The sequence below is a fragment of the Rhincodon typus genome, chromosome 7 (genome assembly GCF_021869965.1).
Source record: "Rhincodon typus isolate 14 chromosome 7, sRhiTyp1.1, whole genome shotgun sequence".
Lineage (NCBI taxonomy): Eukaryota > Metazoa > Chordata > Chondrichthyes > Orectolobiformes > Rhincodontidae > Rhincodon > Rhincodon typus.
In genome coordinates, this window is record NC_063338.1 from 17,009,532 (window position 1) to 17,032,665 (window position 23,134).

General features: G+C 43.2%; 1 protein-coding gene across 3 annotated transcripts in view; it reads left to right on the forward strand.

Moving 5' to 3' along the window:
• The window catches only part of LOC109923183 (protein FAM126B), a 40,487-nt gene that overhangs the window by 16,215 nt on the left and 1,138 nt on the right, over positions 1-23,134 (forward strand). For 2 of the 3 annotated variants that reach the window (XM_048599003.1, XM_048599002.1), the window contains exons 5-10: positions 6,634-6,714; positions 9,321-9,436; positions 12,008-12,103; positions 15,924-16,040; positions 17,488-17,575; positions 17,852-18,011. In XM_048599003.1, coding sequence (XP_048454960.1) covers positions 6,634-6,714; positions 9,321-9,436; positions 12,008-12,103; positions 15,924-16,040; positions 17,488-17,575; positions 17,852-18,011 — 658 coding nt within the window. Of the gene's footprint in view, positions 1-6,633; positions 6,715-9,320; positions 9,437-12,007; positions 12,104-15,923; positions 16,041-17,487; positions 17,576-17,851; positions 18,012-18,404; positions 18,817-23,134 lie in introns of those variants that run through there. The other variant, XM_048599004.1, reaches the window with a different exon arrangement.

A 23,134-nucleotide genomic window follows, 5' to 3' on the forward strand; every position in this document is an offset into this window, starting at 1 on the left:
ACACCATTACACCTACAGCTGTCCATCTCAGGCACAGCATCATCAGTTATGAACGTATAGGCCATACCATGTGTTATGTATCACCAGATAAGAGGAGGTCCATAGTCTTTGGTCATACACAGATCTCAAATACTTCTTCTTTTATAATGTCACAAGGCATCTTCCAATTCAGTCTCTTACAGTAGAAAAACTTGATTCATTTTCTGTTACAGTACAAAAGCAAATTGATTTACAGCCTGTTACAGAAGTAAATGATTTACTGTCTGTTACAATGCAGAAATAAATCAGTTCACTGTCTGTTACAGTACAGAAACAAATTTACAGTCTGTTACAATAGAGAAGCAAATGACTCACTGTATGTTACAATACAGAAACAAATTAATTCACAGCCTGTTACAATACAGAAGGAAATGATTCACTGTTATAGTACAGAAATAAATTGATACACTCTGTTACAGTAAAAAATCATTGTAACAGGCTGTGAATCAATACAGAAACAAGTGATTCACTTGTTACAGCATAGAAACAAATGTATTCACAGTCTATTACAGTAGAAACAAATTATTCACCATGTCTTTGCTCCTTCCTTTTGCCCCTCTATTTTGCACCCACCCCATCTTGTTCAGAGAGCTTGAGCGATTGCATTATTGAGTCCCCAGTTATATTCTGTGTAAATTAATAGGACCTAAGTTTTTGCTCCCTGCATCCAACCCCTCCCCAACACAATGCTGTGATTTGGCCATGTTTGCTTGTTTAGACTTACAAAAGATTGCTGTAAATACATTGTTAAAGCTAAGGTTCTGAGGAAGGAGAGAGGTTGTGTCACGGATAATGAATGATTTGTGAGGCCAGTGTTTTGCTGAAAGGCTGTTGTCCACTTGAGTATGATTAGGCTCAAAGTTGAGGTTTAAAATGATTTAAATGTCTGAGTCATTAAGCAGCTTGAGAAATGACTCGAGGCCATTGGTTGCCAGGGATTATACTGCCCCGTGACTAACTGTCCTGCCAGAGATTTCAGGGCTCTGTGCTCAGAGGTTGAGAGCCAAAGTTTATAAACCTGGGAAACCAGCATGGGTATCAGTCTTTTGATCAGAAAAGCTGCTCTGAATTGTGTTGCTTTTAGAAAGCCTACAGCACCCAGTCCTGTTAGGAGTATGCACAGCGAGGTAACACGAGGAAGCATTCCTGACTCCATTTTTAAAGAATAGCCTGTCACCGTGTAACTGCCTCCCCCACCAATCTCAGCAAGTGTACATAATTCCACAACATCCCACCCCCAACCCATTAACTGCAATCCTGAATGGTCATTTCTCATTACAATAACCCTTTGCTGCATGTGCAGTAAGGAGTATGAATTCATACTGTGCTTTTCAACTTCAGCGCAGACCCCCCCCCCCAGCCACTGTGTAATTCCCTATAGGAAACATGATGCAGCTTATGCACAAAGATCCCTGAAACAGCAACATGGAAAATAACCAGTTGTTCTGTATTAGTGATATTGGTTGATTGATATGACTCCAAGGAGAACGCTTGCTCCTCTTTGCACAGTGACTATGAGATCGTTTATGGCCTGCCTGCAGACAGACAAAGCCTTGGTGTTTCAGATCATTCCACTGTCTCGATGCTGCACTGGAGCGTCTGCCTCAATTATGTGCTCAAGTCTCTAGAGAGCAATACAAATCTACAATATTGACTCTGAAGCAAGTTTGCTACCACTGATCAATTACCAATGTCCAAAATGATGAACAGGGAAACTTAGAAGAAGTATTCTAAGAGGGGTGTTAGAATAGTGAATGCTTCATCTCGAGGCTACTACTAACGTAGTCAGAGCGTCTTAGAAAATTGTTTGAAAAAAGAAAAATAATTGGCATCACTCTTGCGTCAATGGTCTCTGTATAGTCTCCTACATCTCATGTTGTTGTTATGTTGGCTGTGGCACCCTTGCACAGACATCTGACAGTTGCAACGGTTCTATGCGAATTTAATGTGCCACTCTGGTGAGATCACACCATCAGACTAGCGCAGTTCCACAACTGGTGCTTGTCCTCAGGATTAACATGAGGCCTTTCTTTCCATGATTTAAAATCTGAAGTTCCAGTATCCAAGTCACGGTATGGGCGTCAACAATAACAAAAACAGAAATTGCCGGAAAAGCTCAGCAGATCTAGCAGCATCTGCGAGGAGAAATTAGAGTTAATGTTTCGGGTCTGGTGACCCTTCTGATTTACAGCATCCGCAGTTCTTTTGGCTTTCGCAGTATGGATGTTGCTGCTTGTTTTACTCACTGAACGGGGAGTAATGGTATTCACAGGTTCTCAGGTAACCATGAACACAAACTGTCCAACTCTCTCTCTCAAAGGTGGATGTCCCATACTGTCCATTGCTGGTTCAAATATATTGAGTACCATGTTAGCCATCAGTTAGTCCTTCCTTTAGTAAAGCTTTGACGTGGTTTTACGTTCCCAATCTTCCTGTCGTTCACCCTCTTTCTCGCTCAATGCTTTAGCTCTATCACTGTACTTTTCATTCATCTTTTCCATTTCTCCTTCACCCCATGTTACTCTCTTTACATCAGTCTCAATTCTTCAAGGTACATATTCCAGTTTGAGGTGGACAAGGTTTGGACATTTGCGACAAGGATCAGATGTTATTTTTATTCATTCATAGAATGTGAGCATCAGAAACAAGACTGGCAATTATTGTCCCTCTTTTAATTAGACAGATGGTTGGTTGGTTTATTGAGCAATTGTCATAGCAGCAAGTGAAGAATTGTGATAATACAATAAAACAGACCAGACCCATTTTCTCCTTTTCATACCTTCGTGTACACCTATTTTATATCTCTATCCCTCCTTGCCACTATTGGGCACTCCCTTTGACTTTTGCTCTGGACACGCTCATCATGTGTTCCACTTGATCCTCCTCCCCTTCTGTCAACAGCATAAAAGACACCATATTCCTGCCCATTGTGTCGTATTGGATTCAAGCCTTAATTGTATTTCTCTCTGCACAGATGCTGCCATACCTGTTGAGTGTCTGTCGTATTTTGCTTCCATTTATAATCATAATTCATACGATAATTATTGTCATTCAAATAAAAAGTATAAAACCACTTTAAAAAAGATTGTGCAATTATGATCTATTCATTATATAAGTAGTTACAACGTTGGCAAACCGCAGGTGCCCTTAATCTGCAGAATAAAAATGAAGGGTCAACTTCTCTTTATGTTTTGCATTTAAGCCTCGATCATTAACTACTGTCAAGGAGAGTTGGTCAGCTACTTTCTTGAACTGCTGCAATCCATGTTTGTTATGATTCTGGTTTTTTTAAAAAAAAAAAGAAATTCAATATTTACTAAAAGAACGAAGCCACAAAATTCCACAATTCAAATAAAAACTCAATAAAACAAATGCTAAATCCTTTCTAACCTATACCCAAAATACAGAATTAGCATAAGTTAAACATGATTGATCATACAAACATGCACATAAACAAAAAAAAATTAGGAGCAGGAGTAGACCATTCAGCCCATCATCTCCACCAGTTGATAAAATCATGATTGATCGGATTGTCACCTCAACTTCACTCTCCTGCCTACTCTCAGAATCCTTTCACTCCCTTTATAGAGGTTTTTAAAATCATGAAGGCAATAGGTAAAGTGAATAGCAGGTGTCTTTTCCCTAAGGTGGAGGATTTTAAGACTAGAAGTCATATTTTTAAAGTGAGAGGAGAAAAATTTAAAAAGACATGAGGGGCAACTTTTTTATACAGCGTGGTTCACATGTGGAATGAACTTTCAGAGGAAGTAGTGGATGAAGGTACACTTACAACATTTAAAAGACATTTGGATAAGTGCATGAAAAATAAATTTTTGAAAGGTTATGGGCCAAGCACAGGCAGGTGGAACTGGTTTAGTTTGGGATTATGGTCAGCATGGACTGGTTGGACTGAAGGGTCTTTTTCCGTGCTGTATAACTCAATGACTCTGCCTGAAAAGTATTCAATGATCTAGCCTCCTCCACTCTCTAGGGAAGAGAGTTCCACAGACTCTCAAACCTCTAAAAGGTAAAAATTCTCATCTTTATTTTAACTGGGAGACTCCTCCTAATACAGTGTCCTCTAGTTCTAGTCTCTCCCACAACAGGAAACACCTTTCAGTATCTATGCTGTCAAGTCCCTACAGGATCTTATGTTTCAATTTTCATTCTTGTAAATTCCAAAGGGACATAGGCCCAATCTACTTAACCTCATGAAATAACCCCTTCAACTGAGGAATGAGTCAAGTGAAAATTCTGTGAGCTGCTTAATTCAATTACACCCTTCCTTAAATAAGCTGATCAAAATTGTACTTGGTACTGTAAATGTAGTTTCATTAATGACCTTTAAACTGTAACAAACTTTCCCACTTTAATGTTCTGTTTGCCTTGCAACAAACAACAGCTTTCCACTTGCCTTCACCAATAAGTTGCTGCACTTCTGTAATCACATTTTGTGGTTCACTTCGGAGGAGAGTTCTGGCCTCATTTAACCTCTCTTCATTTAAATAATATGCAGCCTTTCTATTCTTCTTGCTAAAGTGGACAATTTTCTCCCACAATATTCCATCTGCCAAACAGTGGCCATCCATCTAACTACCTATATCCTTTTGCTGACTCATTATATCCTCTTCATAACTTATTTTCTCATCTATCTTTGTGCCATCAACAAATATAGCAACCATACTTTCAGTCCAGTCATTGATACAGATTGTAAATGATTGAGGCTCCAGCACTGATCCCTATGGCACTCCATTTGTTACATTTTGTCAACCTGAAAATCACACATTTATGCCTACCCTTGTTTCTCATTGCTTAACTAGTCCTATTGACAGGCACATTGTTGCTGAATATGCACTATGTATTGCACATTAAATGGTAGGTACAGCTAAGACACATCTTCTGTTTAGGCTGTGCAGTCAGCTCACATTTTGCTGATCTCATTCGGTCACAAAGTCCTTCAAACTCTCTTAAGAAATTCTGAGCCCTAGCCCACAGCAACAAGCAACCAACCCGGGTTCCATGGGCACAATCTTCACCACAAAAGGCACACACATACAGAACCCGCTAAAAGTGCTCTGGATGAGGTAGATCCACCAATGCTGTCTCCAAGTAATAGAAGTTGCAGTAACCTGTTGGAGCTTCTGGATCTAGACTTTGACTTATTAAGTCTTTTCTGTTCTCCTTCACTGGACTGATCAACTGCTATAACCCAGCTTAGATTGATCTGTGTCATTTTACATCTAACCAGGGTAATTTTTACCCCAAAATGTTTGGTTTCCAAATATTAGTTTGTTTATATTTCCTTAAAAACTGGGCATTACAGTTTCCTTTCTATGTTAACTTATGTTTCTCTTACTGATTTCTTTTTGTTTCAGTTTGTGTCTTAGTTAGGGCCTGCCTCAAAAAAAATGTAGGTTTTATTTAAAAAAACAGATTCCTTTACTATACGGGGTAGGTACGGTCAGGGTGTAGTCAGAGAGAGTTCCAGGACTTTAATCCAGCAACAATGAAGGAATGGCTGATGTAATTCTAAGCAGGATGGAGCGATGAGTTAGGGTGCCTGCAGGTTGAGATTGAGCTAGGCTGGGTTTGGGTTTAAGGTTCTTCTGAAGATTTGTAGCTCAGATTGTGGGTGAGGTTGTTGGCTGATTATCGTACAGATGTTTCGTCGCCATGCTAGATAACGTCATCAATGCGGCCTCCGATGAAGCAATACTGTTCTATTCTGCTCAGTATTTATATGATCCGGTCTGTTAAGTTGGGTTGTGTCATTTCGGGTTCTGTTCTGCATGGGTTTGTATATGGGATCTAATTCCACATGTTTGTTGATTGCATTACGGGTTGAAAACCAGGCCTCTAGGAATTCCCATGCGTGTCTGTGGTTGGCTTGAGCTAGGATGGTCACATTGTCCCAATTAAATTGATGGCCTTCATTATCTGAGTGCAGTGAGATGAGGGAAAGTTTATTGTGTCATTTTGCTGCTAGCTGGTGTTCATGTATCCTGATGGCTAGTTTCCTTCCGGACTGGCCAATGTAATGTTTGTTGCAGTCATTGCAAGGTACTTTGTAAACTATATTGGTCCTGCATGTCATGGGTATGGGGTCTTGGTCCTTGTGAGTGTTTGTTGTAGTGTGGCTGTGCATTTGTGTGCTCCCATGATTCCTAGTGGTCGTAGAAGTCTCATTGTCAGTTCTGATATGTTCTTGATATAGGATTATGTGGCCAGTGTCTTGGGTGTGGGTGGCTACTCACCAGTTGCATGGTTTCACACCATTGTGGCAGCTTGTGATCATCTCAAGGTTAATGAATGTTTAATGACACTGTTAGACAGGTTTCTAGGGTTTGTTAATTTGCTGCAGTCAGTGCAAGTACAGTCAAACCTGCATCTTTTAAATAATCAGAAAAATGACAAAGATAATAATGATTTTCTGATGAAGGGTCTAGGCCTGAAACGTCAGCCTTCCTGCTCCTATGATGCAGCTTGGCCTGCTGTGTTCATCCAGCTCTACACCTTGTTACCTAAGGTAATAATGAAATTGTTTTTGTGTGAAATTGGAGCTAATAACATGTCTTTGTTTTATTTTCCTCACAGGAGATAGTTGATAGAGATGGAAACAATAGAGTGTTGTCGTTCACAATCCCATCACTGTCCAAGCCATCAGTTTATCATGAGGTGAGTTCCTTTGTCTGTAGACATCATTCAATTCCTTTTGCGAATCCTTGGAGGTATCTGTAAACTGAGATTGTGATATTAATGCATCAGCTTCACTTTTAGTGAGATTTTCTGAGAAAATTGGCGAGTTACTTCGAATGAATGGCTGTTCTGTTCTTTAGCAGTGATGACCATCAAATCCCAATTTGTTCCTGACTAGTGCAGTGTTTACAGACCCCTGTCAGCTTTTGGAATCTCGGCAAACCCTGAGCTACAGGAAGACACAAAGTCTGGAAGGGCATCGAACCACTAATGTGTGCTTGGCAGCATGAGTGTGGAACAGCTATGGTCCTGCGTCTTGGGAATTCTGCAGACACTGTCTAGCTGGACAGCAGTGAGCTGCTGTGGAGGTGAAGAGGGTGGCGTGGGGTGAAGCTTCTTAGGAATTCATCCTAAATAGAGGAAGAGTAGCAAGTCCCGTTAGCCTGTTGAGCCTGTTCTGCTCTTCAATCGGTTCTCTGACTGAATTTCATTTGCTTGCGTTTTCCCCCTTAGCTTTTCATATTTTTGATTAAATCTATCTGTGTCAATTAAAACTAACAATTATTCAAGCATCAATTGCATCTGCAGAAGCAATATTAGACAGCAGCAGGTCAAGATTGCAGCTCACCACCGCTATATCAAAGCCAATTAGGATTGGACAATAAAAGCCAGTGGCACACAGTTCTGTGAATGGCAAATGGAGAGTTCGAAACTTTTACGTGTGTGAAAGTGTTTGTTCATTTCCTTCCTGTAATTTTAATTTAATTTTAGAATCTAGTCGCCCTACCTAGTGGGAATTGTTTCTCTCTGGCTAGCCTAAATATCATGAAAACATTGTCAATAACTTGTGGTTGAATACTTCTGTAAGATTACAACTGTCTTGTGACCAGGCAGAAACAAGCTAGAGCTGTGGAATGTGTACCATTTGATAAGGTTATTGAGATTAGGATAAGGTTTACCCCCCCACTAATAATAGGCATGACCTAACAAAATGTCTTTGAGTGTTACACAAGCTGGGACAAGGGGGTAATCCTAGAAATGATGCTGTATGAGATTAGTAAATGGCTGTCTATACATTTGTCTGCAATTTGAAGGTCAGTACTGATGTGGGGCTCTCCCTCCCTGAGCAAGGAGACTGTGGGTTCAAGTCCCACTCGAAAGACGTGAACATAGAGTCTAGGTTGACATTCGCAGTGTGGTATTCTATAGGAATAGGAACTGATAAAGGTGAGGCCTTGCAGATGAGACATTAAACTGAGACCCAGCCTGCCCTCCCAGCCGGATGTGGAAAATCCAATGATGCTACTTTGAAGAAGAGCAGGGGAGTTATGCCCAATGTTTACCCCTTAACCCACATCATTAGAAATGGATGATCTGTCTATCTCCAGGAACTTTGCGGATTCTTTCTGTGCACAAATTGGTCACTGAGTTTCCTGCATAGCAGTGGGAATTACACTTCAGGAGTACTTTGTTGGTTAGAAGGTGTTTTAGGGCATTCCAAGGGCAGTGTAAGATGGAATAGAAACATGCCTTTATTATCATTGCCGTGTTAGCGAAGTGCAGGTACTGGCAGTTGTCCAGCGTTGTACCTTTCTGGCAGTGTGTGGTCTTTGTTCCTCGGCCTTGCTTGTTTTCACCAATGGCTATTTCATTTGTGAACTCCCTTACTCCTCTTCAACTAGTGCCTTGGGTTTTTTTAAGGTCCACTTGAGAGGATAGATGTATCAGTTGACACCATTACCAAAAGGCGACACCTCTGACAGTGCAGCACACCCTCTGAGTACTGCACCAGGAATGTTGGCCTTGATTACGACTGCAGTCTCTGTGGAGTGCAACTTCACCCCATGAACCCCTGACTTGGAATGAGATTGCCAACACAGTGTGAAGGCAGAATTAGAGTTCTTAACAGCTTGGAAAAAGGCCCTTTGGCCCATCATGTCTGCAATGGTCATTAAATATCTATCTATTCTAATCCCATTTTCCAGCACTTGGCCCATAGTATGCTATGGCACTTCAAGTGCTCATTTCTACACAGGCAGTAACAGTGTCCAGCAGTTGAGGAGCTTAGCTATTTGTTATCTGTGCTCTCCTATCAATAAGCTATGACTCTGCAAGTGTCAGCCTTCAAAGAGAATGAACCTGAGGTGTTGGAAAATGATTAGGACACTAGAAGATTTTATTTTCATATCTTGGGATATGAACGTCACGGGTATGGCCAGAATTTATTGCTCATCCCTAGTTGGCCTGAGAAGTTTTATTTATCCAAGTGGCTCGTAGGCCCTTCCAGAAGGCTTAACAGTTGGCCACATTACTGTGAATCCTGAGTAAAGTGTCAGCCAAACCAGGTAAGGACATCAGATTTACTTTGCTGAAGGCCATTAATCAACTTGTTGGGTTGTTAGAAGAAGCTGCTAGTCTTGTGATCAGTATCGTGAGGACCAACTTATTTCTAGTGTTCTTTTTTAAATCCTCAAGCTGCCTGGGTATGATTTGTACATATGCTCTCCAAGTTGTTAGCGTAGTAATAATCAGGACACAGACCTCAGACAAATTTTGTGAAATTTTCTTGGCTTCTTTTGATGCAGCCATCAAGTATTGGCTCCATGGCCCTGACAGAAGGAGCACTAAGCCAGCACGATCTAATCCGAGTGGTGTACAGTGACCTTCACCCTCAGCGGGAGAACTTCACAGCTCAGAACAGGTACGTGAAGCAGCTTAAACCAGGTCTTCTGCTCTTGTCCCTTCCGTTGACTGTCGACACCCACTCACGACCTCCACAATCTCAGACTGACCCCTCCCACTTTCCTCCAAGCTGATCTAGTATGTATTCTGCCCCAGTATGAGATTTTTGATTCCACAGCCAGTCTGTCCAGTGTCTCTGTTCAACTCCCATTCTGTTACGAAGAAAGAGACACTAAAAATGGGCTTCTGTTTGAGAAAAATGGTCAAACAGGCTGACTGGGCTTGTCAACCCCTACCATCTTGTCTTCAGTTCACATGTCAGCCAATGGATTCTAAGCTGGTGTTGTCCGAGTGTCCAAGTACAAAGTATATGGATGCACTGTGGCTGTTCTTGTTCTTAAGCAGGCCATACCGAATCAGCTGGCAGAAACCATTTCCAATGACTTTTCCGTCCATTTTCCCCATGCTTCACACTTTATAAATAAGCAGAAATAGAGTCTATTTGGCCCCTGACTGATTTGATCATAGCTTCTCAACTCAACATTACTGCCTAACCCTCAGCGATCCTTATTAGTCAAGAATCTTAAAAAAAATCTCAACAATATTCAGTGCATTCCCCCATTTTTTGGGGTTGAAAATTCCACAGACTCTTGACCCTCTGAGAGAAAAAGAGTCTCCTCATCCCTATCTTAAATGGGAGGTCCTTTGTTTTTATACTGTGTCCCTTAGTTCAAGTCTCTCCCACAAAGGGAAGCTTCCTTTCAGCATTCACCCTGTGAAGTCCCCTGAAGATTGTTACGTGCTTCAATAAGATTACTACTCATTCTTCTCAACTCCAATGAATAGAGGCCCTAATTTTCTAACCTATTTTAGTAACACTCCCGTTGAGTGAGCCTTCTCCGCACTGCTTCTAACACAATTATGTGTTTTCTTAAATAAAATGATCAAAACTGTAGACAGTACTCCAAGGTGTGATCTCACCAATGCCATTTAAAGCTGTTGCAAAACTTGCCTACTTTTATATTCCATTCCCTTTCAGATAAACAAAAAAATCCATTTGTCTTAATAACTTGCTATACCTGCATAACAACACTTTTGTGTTTCATATACCAGGACACCCCAGATAACCCTTCTAGTTATGCAATCCATTTAAGTCATAGAGTCATAGAATCCTTACAGTGTGGAAACAGGCCCTTCAGCCCAACAAGTCCACACCGACCCACAGAGCATCCCACCCAGACCCATTCCCCAAAACCCACCGAATCTACACATCCCTGAACACTATGGACAATTTAGCATGGCCAATCTACCTAGCCTGCACATCTTTGGACTGTGGGAGGAAACTGGAGCACCCGGAGGAAACCCACCCTAGTACATTGGTTTTCTATTCTTCCTGCCAAAGTGGATAAATTCACATGTTCCGACATTAAATTCCACCTGCTAGTCTTTTGCCCATTCACTTAACCTACCTATGTTCCTTTCACACTCCTATGTGGTCTTCACAACTTCCTTTCCTATCTGTCTTTGTGTCATCAGTAAATCTAGCAACTGTCCATTTGGTCCCTTCATTCAAATCATTAACATAAATTGTAAATAGTTGAATCCCCAGCAATGATCCCTCTGGCACTCCACTCCTCACATCTAGCCAACCCAAAATGACTCATTTATGCCACCTGCCTGCTTCCTGTTCTCCAGCCAGTCCTCTATCCATGGCAAAATGCTGTCCTTTGCACCTTGAGCTCTTTGATGTGACACCATGTCAAATGCCTTGTGAAAATCTAAGTACATCATATCCAAAGGTACTCATTTATCCACATTGCTTATTACTTCCTCAAAGACCTCTAATAAATTGGTTCACGAGGCCATGTTGACTCTCTGCATGATTGCATTGAGGTTTTCTAAGTTCCCTGCTTAACCTCCTTAATAACAGATTCCAGCAATTTCCCTTTGGCAGATGTTAAGCTAGCTGGCCTGTGGTTTCCTGCTTTCTTCGAATATCCTCCAGACATCAGAGTCTTGGTCAACCCTGGAATTAAAGCCTCCCAAAACAATGGTCTTTTCTCTTTCTGAAATGGAAGTGAGGATTGTACCAAGTAGAAGGGGTGGGGGGATCTGGGTTACAGCGGTTGGCTTGATGACTAGAACTACCTAGCACATAATGATTCCAATGACTGGTCATTTCCCATACTGACTGAGAGAGTTCACAGAGTTTGCACACACACTCAACCCAACCCCTTACCCCCCACCACCACGCCCTGACTTGCCGCCCCCCCCACTCCCCACGACACCCCCACCTGACCCCATATTTGCAGCACAATGCCCCTTGAGCTGTATAACATTGTCCTTACTGGGCTATGGCTTATTACCTGAAATTGCCAGTTCTTAAAGTCCTCTTACCCTTTCGTGAAGCATCAGCCATTGCCAGTCTTTGCTTAACTAATGTCAGACGCCCATGGAAAGATTCCTGGAGGCTGAATAGAATTGGCTCAGCTATTGATGTAGTAGTGTCATATATACTTTTATGAGATATGTGTATTTCTCATCACGTAGTTTATACAGATATGTAAGGTTTTGCACTTTTTTTTTGTAGGTTTGAAGTGTTGAGTTTCCTCATGTTGTGCTACAACTCTGCGGTGGTCTCTATGCCCAACTCCTCTTATCGTTCCCTGTGCAATGTGTGCTCAAGGTAAGTTCTGGGAGCAAAGTACAAATAGTGGGGTTTAAGGTTTATTTTAAAGCTTAAAATGTGTGTTTATTTTAAATTTGTCATTCATTTGAGGGGGACAGCACATTTCAAGGTGGCATTGTGGTACAGCTTTGGCGGAGGGGAATATGGTGTAGTGCAGTTGTAGGATGCGTTTGTGCATGGCTGCAGACTCCAACAAGCGAAAGCTGTGGAAAGTATTTTAACAGGTGGAGAATGCAATTAGCAATACTGTATCTGTTAAAGATAGACATTCATTTATATTGCACCTTTCAATACCTCAGACCATCCCAAACAACGTTACAGCCTGTGAAATAAGTGTAGTCATATTGTAATTGTAAAAAAAGGCAGTTTGCAGACAGCAAGATCCCACAAACGGCAGTGTGATAAAGACTGAATAACCTGTTTCAGTGACGTTGGTCCTAGGGGGCCATTATTGACCAGGATACTGGTAAGAATTCCCTGGGGTCTTTGAAATAGTGCCACACAATTTTTTTTACATCCACCTGAGAGGGCAAATGGGGTCTTGGTTTGATGTCTCAACTGAAAGATGAATTTCCCGCAGCCCCTCAGAGCTGCGTTCGCAATGTTGATTTAGTTATGTGATTTAGACTACAAAGTGTGACTTAATTGTTGTGTTGTTGTCAAGGGTGTTACGGGCTAAGAAGAGCAGAGAGGAATGTGGAGTTAAACCTATAATCAGACCAGCCATGATCTTACTGAATGGTAGAACAGGCTTGACGGGCTGAATGGCCTACACCACCTATTAATTTTTGCCTTGGTTGGCACGGTTGGGTGAGGTTTTTATCCTGTCTCCAAGGCCCTGTTTATATTGCAGTCTTGATCCTGCTTTCTGATTTGAACTTGGCATTCAGGTTTTCAAATCAAAGCGATTTCTGGGGGTGAACTGCAGAATTAACATCCACCTTGTGAAGTGATGTGTCAGGGTAATTCAATTTCCATATTTTTGTGAAATGCACGTGGTGGAGCTGCAATGTGAGTATACCTTTGTGCTTGATAGGTGACTGTATCTACAGTACACTGACTGCAATGGTTCAAGAAGGCAGCTTACCACCACCTTATCCAGGACAAAAAGGGATGGACAATAAGTACTGGCCCAGCCAGCAATACCTACATCCCTCAAATAGAATAGAAAAATGATGTATGATTCCAATCCGTACAATATTTTGTCTCCGGTTTCCATAGACTCCAGTTTTGCTTGGGCTCCGCAATGCCACAATGCTGCCTTGAAGTCAACCTTTCCCCACCTTAGTCCCATTGCGTTACTATCCCACAGCCATCCCTGAAAGACTTAACTCCTGAGTCCAAATAAGGGGTTGCCAGAAATCATCCTTTCAGTTGAGACATCGAACCGAGGTCCCATCTACTCTCTCAGGTGGATGTAAAAGATTGCGTAGCACTATTTCAAAGACTCTGAGTTCTTCTTGGTGTCCTGTTCAATAATGGCCCTTTAAGACCAACGTCACTGAAACAGATTATTCAGCCTTTATCTCATTGCTGTTTGTAGGATCTTGCTGTTTGTGAGCTGCCTGTTTTTTTTCTACAATTACAGCAGTCACTACACTTCAAGAGTATTTCATAGACTGTAAAGCTATTTGTGATGGTCTGAGGTGTTGAAAGGTGCAATATAAATGAATGAATGTCTATCTTAAATCCACAGCAATACTGCAGACCAAGTTGCAATTGTTCAAAGTCCTACAAAGTTGGAGATTTTTCTGTAGCGAGTTGGGCTGCATGGTGGTGGAGATGAGACAGCAGGGCATTTGGACTCTGGTTAAGTCTTTCAGGGATAGCTGTGAGGTAGTAACAAAATGGGACTGAGGTGGGGCGAGGTTGACTTCAAAGGCAGCATTGTGGCATTGAGGAGTCCAAGCAAAACTGGAGTCTGTGAAAATTGGGGACAAAATATTGTACTGATTGGAGTCAAACATTTTTTAATTCTCTTTGAAGGATGTAGGTGTTGCTGGCTGGGCCAGCGCTTATTGTCCATCCCTTTTTTGTTCTGGATAAGGTGATGGTAAGCTGTCTTCTTGAACTATGGCAGTCAATGTAGTGTAGATACATCTACATACCTAGTACAAAGAGAGATGGGAGTCAACCATTGCAGCCCCAGGACATCTCTGTAGGAATTCCTCAGAATAGTGTCCTAGCTCCAACCATTTTCAGCTGCTTCATCAATGATCTTCACTCCACAAGGTCACGGTTGGAGATTGTGCAATCATCGGCACACATGTTCAGCACCAATTGTGATTCTTCAGATATTGAAGAAGTCCACGTACAAAAATTGCAAGACCTGAACAATAATCAGATTTGGGCTGATAAGTGGCAAGTGCCAGGCAGTGCTCGTCTCCAATGAGAGAATCCAGCCATCTCCTCTCGACACTTAATGATATTGCCATCATTCAGTCTCCAACTATCCATATTCTGGGGTTTAGCATTGACCAGAAACTGAACTGAATCAACCATACAAATACTACAAGAACAGGCCAAAGGCTCAGAATTCTGTGGCAGGTAACTCATCCCTCGATTTGTCAAGGCCTATCCGCTTTTTATAAGGCATGTGTTATAGAACTTGCTTCAATGCGTGCAGCTCCAACCACACACAAGATGTTTGACGAGGAAATAGCCTAGTGGTATTATCACTAGGCTGTTAATCCAGAGACCCAGGAAATGTCCTGGGGATAAGATAACAAGGTGTAGAGCAGGCCAAGCAGCATCAGAGGAGCAGGAAGGCTGACATTTCGGGCCTAGACCCTTCCTACTATCTCTGATACAAATGTCCTGGGGATCCAGGTTCAAATCTCACCATGGCAGATGGTAGAATTTGAATTCAATAAAAATCCGATTCTCAGAAATGCCCATTTGGTTCACTGACGTCCTTTAGGGAAGGACGTCTGCCATCCTTACCCAAGACCCACAGCAATGCGGTTGATTCTCAACATCCCTCTGGGCAATTAGGGATGGACAGTAAATACTGGCCAGGCCAGCGATATCCATGTCCTGTGAATGAATTTTTAAAAAAAACTATGCGTGACAAAGCAGCTCGATTTGATTAGAACCCCGTTCATGTTCAACAATCACTCCCTTCATCTCACACACATGGTGTCAGCAGTCTACACTGTCAACAACGTGCACTGCATCAATTCATCCTTTGAGAGCACCTTGTGAACTCTCACCCTCTATCCTGTAGAAGGACCATGGCAGCAGCTACGTGCAAGTTCCTCTCTAAGTTTCATGCCATCCTGCCTACTAAATATATTCGCCGTTCCTTGCTGAGTCAAAATCCTGGAACTCCTTTCCCAACAGTACTGTGTGTGGCCCTACACCTTAAGGACTGCAGTGGTTTAAGAAGGTGGCTCATAATCACCTTCTCCAGGGTGATGAGGGATGGGCAATCTATACTGGCCTAACCAGTGGCACGCACAATCCCATGAATCAATCAAAAAAGAAGTCCCCGAGGACACAAGAATGACAGGGAATGGCCACTCCGTTTACTGTGAAGTTGTGAAATTCATTGTGAGTGCTGCTGGTGTGGAATCCTAATTGCTTGTAACAGGTCTCAATCTTCAACTGAATCAGCATTGCAACCAGAGATGTTCAGGATCCGTATTCTATTGGGCTAAGCCACTCACTTTATGAACCAGAGGGGCCTAATATACAAATCTTTCCTGAACTGTGGTTTCTATTGTGGGTTAAAATTTCAGTGTTTCGTAGCCACAGCGGAGTGCTCCATCTTGGTAAGATGCCATTTGCTAATATCTGCCTGTTCTTCCACCATCAGATTGTGTATTGCTGGTTTTCCACGACAGAGGCAGAAGCTGTGGAGTGAGACTTGTGGCCGGGTTATGCTGGACCCAGAGTTCATGGTGCAACTGTTGACGGGTGTTTATCATACAATGTGAGTACAGAAAATGAGGGATATGCTTGGTTTTGTCAGATACTGTGTCAGCTAGTCATCACTGCCATTACCATCAGTAAATCCAACAGTATAAGTACTTCCTCTGTGTTGACCGGCATTGTTATGGGCCAGTGTTCATGTTGTCCTGTACAGAGCAGAGAAGGCCATTCGGCCCCTCGAGCCTGCTCCACCACTCTGTATAAAGATCATGCTTGATCTGATTGTAATTTCGGATCCGTGTTCCTGCCTACCCCTGATAACCTTTCACCCCTTGCTTAACTAGAATCCATCTTCTCCTGCCTTAAAAATATTTAAGGACTCTGCTTCTGCTGCCTTTTCAGGAAGAGGGCTCCAATGACTTATGACCCCCTGTGAAAATGTCTTTTGTGTTTTAAATGAGCAACTCCTGCTTTTTAAACAGGGATCTCTAGTTCTAGGTTCTCCCACATTAGGAAACCTTCTCAGCACATCCCATCCTGTCAAGGCACCTGAGGATTAAATAAGCTGTAAGCAAGTCATCTTTTACTCTTCTGAACTTCGATGGAGTTACGTGGAGTGTCAAGGTGGCTTGACCTCACGAGACTTTAGCTGGAATCCCCAGTAACCAGGCCCCTACTCCTGAATGGCGCCACACTGCCTTTCGCTTCTCGCAGTCACAGGTCTCAGCCAGTTCAACGTGCCCAGTTTCATCCTCTGGGGGGAAATGTTGCAGCACAAAATGAGGCCATTAATCCTTGTCTCCATCTCCTCTTCTCACACAGTCCCCAGAGACCAAGGTTGACTTTATTTCCCACACTGGAGTTTGTTAGGCCCTGGGCTGACTAGATAGTCTAATGCAGGATCTGCACACTCTGCCGTAGATGGGATAGGTGATAGTTTGAAGAGGGGACTGGGTGGGAGACTCCGGTTTTCACGCAATCCTTCCGCTGTTTGTGATTGGCCTTCACTTGGGCCTGTCTGAGATACTCGAGGTGAATCATGAATCCTTGCAAGAGCAGCCAGCCTCATCCCACTTGCTCTGCAAATGTATTTCTCTTCCAGGAGTTATCCAATTATGCATAACAAATTGAAAGTTGAGGTTGATTCCATCGCACTCGGAGTGGATTCCCAATCCTAACCGCTTACTATGTGAAAACATTGCCTCTTGCTACCTTTTGGTATTCACCTTCTAAGCTGATGTCCCTGTTCTCATTCCATTTGCCAATGATGTCCTTCAGAGCCTGCTGAAAAGGGGGCACATTCAACTTCCAACAAGACCTAGGTTTACCTCAAAGGGATCGCTGTCACTCCTTCCTCTGCCGGTGGGTTACATGTTGTGTTGATTGGGTGGTGTGGAGTAGTGGAGGGCAATAAAGTGCAGGGAAGGGTTTGAGTTGGTGGAGCTTGGTCTGCCAGTAGTGAGTCTGATCTTGAAGATTTCCTCCTTTTTTTTTTCATTTTTCTGCAGATACAACGGAGAGTGGGAGCTGGGCCAAGAAGCACTAGAGGACCTCCTGTATCGTGCACAGTTAGAGCTGTATTCTCAGCCACTGCTGGTAAGTCCATTATTATTGTGAAACCCACAGCACAGCCCCATTTGGGTGCTGTAGAACTGTAGTTCTTCATTGATCTTCATTCATCTGAACTGAGGTAATGAAGGTGCTCCAGAAATGCAAGTCTTTTTTTCTCCCATTACAGGGCTGTCTGTTTGCACTAATGCTAATCCCAGTTTAAACGTGTACCTGAAGCCATGGTACATGTGACGTGAATGAACGGTGCTTCTTTGTTAACCTATGCTCTCTGTTCCAACCTTAACTTTGTTTTCCTTACAGGTTGCTAACGCGATGAAAAGCTCATTGCCCTTTGATGCTCCTGACGTTTCCAAGGTGGGTAGGAAGTGTCTGAAGGTAGAAGTGACACCAACAGTACCCAGGATATCTCGCACTGCCATCACCACGGCCTCTATACGAAGGCATCGCTGGAAGAGAGAGGGTAAGCAGGCAGCAAAGTTGGTCTTGGCACTACTTTGAATGCAGGACATTAATTTTCTACCACTTCCTGCAATATTGCCTTCTGCTGTATCAGGAATGGGAATGCTGGGCTGCTGCCCTTTGTTTATTTAAAATACTAAATTCCACTTTCTGTTAATTTGTAAGCAAAGCCTCCCAAAGTAGCACAGGCACCCTTCCGCCTGAGCAAAGCAGCGGCAGGATCTGTGTCTCGTGCCAGCATTACCATTGTTCTGATCTGCATTGTCTTTCCTCATTGCTGTCTGGTCTGTTGTCTCTACCCACCCCTATCCCGTGTAATGTTCACACTCTTTCCCCTCCACTTCCTCCCCTTTCTGGATGGGGGAAGCACTAAATGTTTTATGTTGAATCCCAGATTGTATAGACCTCACGGTTGATGTTGAGTCAAGTGGCCCCACCTCCCTAATTTGTGACTCATCTGGATTGGCTGGAGAACGCGAGTGGAATGGGGAGGGCACACGAGTATCCCCCTGGCTCGGTAAGCGGGACCCCACGTCAGTGACAACAACGGGTTGGCCTGAGATGAGAAGGGAGAGATCAGTGAGGACGCTGGAAGACAGCCTGTGTCTATTTGTTTCCCTCCCTCCTCCATCCAGCACGGCTGCCATCCTTCCCAGTGGCTGAACCCACTACTCTGGGGTGTGCTGATGCATTGCCTCTTACCCAGCCAACGCGAGCAGCAGGTCAGGTCGTATCATTGTCATGCTGTGCTGTTGCTGGCCCAGTTTTCCCTTCTTTGCACTCAGCTGCTGGGATGAGCAAGCATGGCGAAGGGACAGTCCAACACTCTGGTTTGAAGGCTCTCCAATCAGGTTGCTCTTGCTGACTGACTGCATGCTTTTCCCCGTCCTGCATCTCATTCCCCTGAGCCTCCTCAACCGTGCCGGTCCATTTCTGGGAGTCTGCGGATTGCTGAGACGGTTCTGGCCTGGCTTTCCATTGTTGCACCAGTATTACTGCTGTTGTCTTGTCATTAACAATGAGGAACACATTGCAATATCAACAAGAACATCTGTTTTTTAATAAGGTTGTTGAGGTGCTGAGTGAAGTCAGTGATTTGACCTGTCCTTCACCCTAAACTGTCCTTTCCTAATCCTTCCCCCACCTCTCTCTTCCACTTTCTGCCCACTCCCTCCTACACTTACCTTTCCAACGTCCTCATGGTGGATACACTTCCAGACTCATTGGAGACACACACACTCAGTCCACCCCCAGACCAGGATATGGCCACACTGTGAGTATTGGCAGAAAATTCAGCTGGGCCTTTTACAGCTTGATCCCTCTGAGCAATGTTGGCTACTCCAGCCTGCAGGAGTCACCGGGCCGTGATCAGGAGCTGCAATCCCAGTTGATTACCTCCCTCAAACCCCCTCTCAGGCCAAGGTTGTGCTCCAGAAATCAGCAGGGACTGAATGTCGAACTTTTTTATTGTGCATTGTGGGTTCAATCTGTCAATAATTCACAGAGATGTAGGTGATGGAGATCAAGTGAGATGAAGAAAAGTTGTTAGGTGGGGAGGCGGGTGACAACCAGTGATTGGGACAGAGATGAGTGCTGGGGCAGTGTGGTGCCGGGGGGGTGGGTGCTAGTGCCGGGTCAGTGTAGCGCCAGGGGGCGAATTACTAGTGCGTCACAGGACAGGCACGCTGATGGCAACCTGAACCCCCCACCCCATCTTTTTTTTTCTTTTGCTGCTCTGATTGAACCTGCAGCACACGTTTGAGGATTTCTTTGCTACAGATGCTTTCAGTGAAATGTCATTCATTTTAAAACCTTGGCTTCACGATATTTCCCTAAGAATTAATTACGCTTCTCCATTTAATAGGAGTGGTGACAGGTTTAGAAGTAAATGTTACATTTCAGTTCCCTATCAGGCTACTGGAACTAGGAGTGTTTGTAAAAGCTCGCAGCCTGCTACCCTTTGAATCAGATTCCTGCTGTTGCTGGATGTGGAGGCTGCAGTTTTTTTACTTTGATATGGAATGCCTTGCTGCGTGCCTGTATATGTGTGCTTCTCTTCACTGTGCTGTGTACTACTTTTAGATTGAATGCATGGACAGAATATAGAACTGCTGAGGCGAATTGCTTTATTCTGGCTCTGTGCTTTGTTCCATCTTTTCAATGTTGCAGTGTGTGTTTAATCAGATGTTAAGATGCTTCTGAATATTCATTGTGTTATAGACCTCCTAGAAACAGCTAAAGTTTGATCTAAAGCTAAGTACTTGCATCAAACTGAGTTTATCTGCACCAGAGCATCAACCTGGGCTAGAGAGGAAATGTACTCCTTTTGGATTTGACTGCTATTACGAGGACTGAACTTTTAATGCAAACAAAATCTTTCAAAAATGTTTTATTTTAAACTTCCCTCCAATTTCAACTTGGAAATAATTACCTTCATTGCATCCACACTGAAAACGTTGAACCGCTGGACTTCAATTTTACTTCCCTTGGACTTCCAGAAAACATTTAATCAAGTGTCACATGAAAGGTTTCAAATTAACCTTAAAGACCAGATTCATATTTATATAGCACCTATCATAATCTTAGGAGATCACAGAGCATTTTAAAAGAGTGGTGACTGTAGTAATATTGGGAAATTTGCAGCCAATGTGCACACAGCGAGCTCCCTCAAACTGCTACATGATAAAGACAAAATAATCTGTTTTAGTCATGTAGGCTAAGGAGAAAAAAAATTGGCTACGATATCAAGGACTGCTTCTCTTTTCCAAAGTAGTGCCATGGAATGTTTTTACACCACTTAAGGGCAAATTGGGCCTCGCTTTAAAGTCTCATCTGATCTGACAATGCAGCATTCCCTCAGTACTGCACAGAGGCATCAACCTTGTTGTGGGCTGAAGTAGAGTTTGAATCCGTGGCCTTCTGACTCCGTGTGTCTGCTTCTGGCCTTTACCCTGTAATGTGTTCTGAAACTGTGCACCCCCCACCCCACCGCGCCCCCCCAAACATCTCCTTTCAGCTTAGTGACCTGGAACAGGATATGTCTTGAGGTCCCTTGACTCATGAGTACAAAACTCTGTTTCTGCCTATAGGATAACACCTGACATTTGAGTCCCTTCACTTGCCTATATCAGCTGTACGTATTAATTATCAACCCCCTTGAGCATTTTTTCAATCATAAATTCATCAACTGGACCATTGCTAGGTTTAGATGCTCTTCATTCTTATGAGATGTGGGTGTCGCTAGCAAGGCTGGCCTTTTATTAACTTTCCCTAGCTGCCACTGAACTATTGCTTCTCCAAGCCTTTCACGGGGCAGTTAACAGTCGACCATGTTTCTTCATGTCTGGAGGCAAGTGTAGGCCAGAGCGGACAAAACTGGCAGATTTCCTTCTCTAGAGGACATTAAAGATCTTAGGAAAACCTCACTGGTTGCATGGCTGACTTGTAACTGCTTCTGTTGATGACTGCTCTTGATCAGTCACAATCTGACATCCCAGGGCCATCTGTTGTGGAGGTATTTCTGTCTTTTCTCCAAATCTGAATTAACACTGCCCAGTGTGTAGGGTCTGCCTGAGTGCTGGATCCGAACAGATCCTGTCCCCAAAATAAACAGGCCATCGAGGAACAAGTTCAGCCCGGTTTAGGTAGGTGCCTCAGAATGAGTGAGCCCATGATGTTCCACATGTGATGTTCTCGCTCCTCTTGTGTGTCCCCAGTGCTCCACCATTGACAGCTGTTACTTCAGCTGCTTAGGCCTTAATTTCTGCAAACCCCTTCCATAAATATTCGGTCCCTCCGAACAGATCCCGCCCCAAAATAGAGAGGCCATCAAGGAGGCAGTGTGAACCAGACTCAAGCTGCACTGCAGCATACAGAAGCCTGAACACACACAAAAGCAGGTTCAGGAACAGCTTCTTTCTGGCCATTATCACGATTGTTGAATGGACTCGCCTCAAATAATGTAACCTGTATTCCTCTAAGTCTTTTTGATCTGTACATCCTTTGCTTGCTGTGATCTACCTGCACCGCTTGTAAATAAAACTTTTCACTGTAGTTCGGTACACGTTACAATAAAATCAATGAATCAGCATCTTGCTGAGACTCCTTTGACAGAAACTCCCAAACTAGTGAGCTCTACCAACTGGGAGGACAAGAGCATTAGACACATAGGAATGTCACCCCCTGTAAATTCTTCTCTTAAACCACTCAGCACCCTCACTTGGAAGTATATTGGTGTTCCTTTAGTGTCACTGGGTCACAATCTTGGAATTTCCTTCTTAACAGCATTGTATGTCTATCTACAGCACATAGACTGTAGCAGTTCAAAGAGGCAGCTCTCCGCTACCACCTCCAGAACTAGTAGGAATGGCTTTATAACTGTTGGCCTTGGTAAGTGATGCCCACAACGCAGGAAACAGTTTTTTTTTTAAACCCTCTTTCCTTCCCCCTTTAAGGTACACTTTAAAACTGACATCTTCTGCCAACTTGGCTTAGTGTCAAATTATGTTTAATAAAATTTTGCCCTTCAGATATTTCACCCTATGAAGGTGTTATATAAATGCAATTTATATTGTCCTTCTAGATCCATTCACTATTTTAAACTTGATGATGAAACAAAGAAACAGGAGGTCATTCTGCCCATAGTGTCTTTCTCACCATTCAGTTATATCATTGCTAATCTGTACCTGAATTCAATTTATTCATCTTAATTCCATATCCCTTGAGACCCTGATCCAATTAAAATTTAGCTACCTTAATCTTGAAAATTTCAGTTGACCATCTGACCTGCCCAATCTTAGGAGACAATGTTCTGTGGTCTATTGTGAGATAATGTTCCCTAATTTCACTCCTGCCACATCCACCTTTGAACCTCATCCCCTTCCACATTGATAACTGGCCCTCTGTGATATTATGTGGTCTGTGTGTGTCTCAGCAATGGAGTCATTGGGGGGTGTGTGTGTGTGTTGAGCTCTGGAGTGTGTATACCTGAGTGTTAGCATCAGTGGACTGTGTGTGTGTGTGCACGCATGCCTGTGTATTGGCCTCAGTGGAGTGTGTGTGTGTGTGTGAGAGATCATTTGGGGACAGTGGAGCGTGTGTGTGAGTGATCGTTTGGGGACAGTG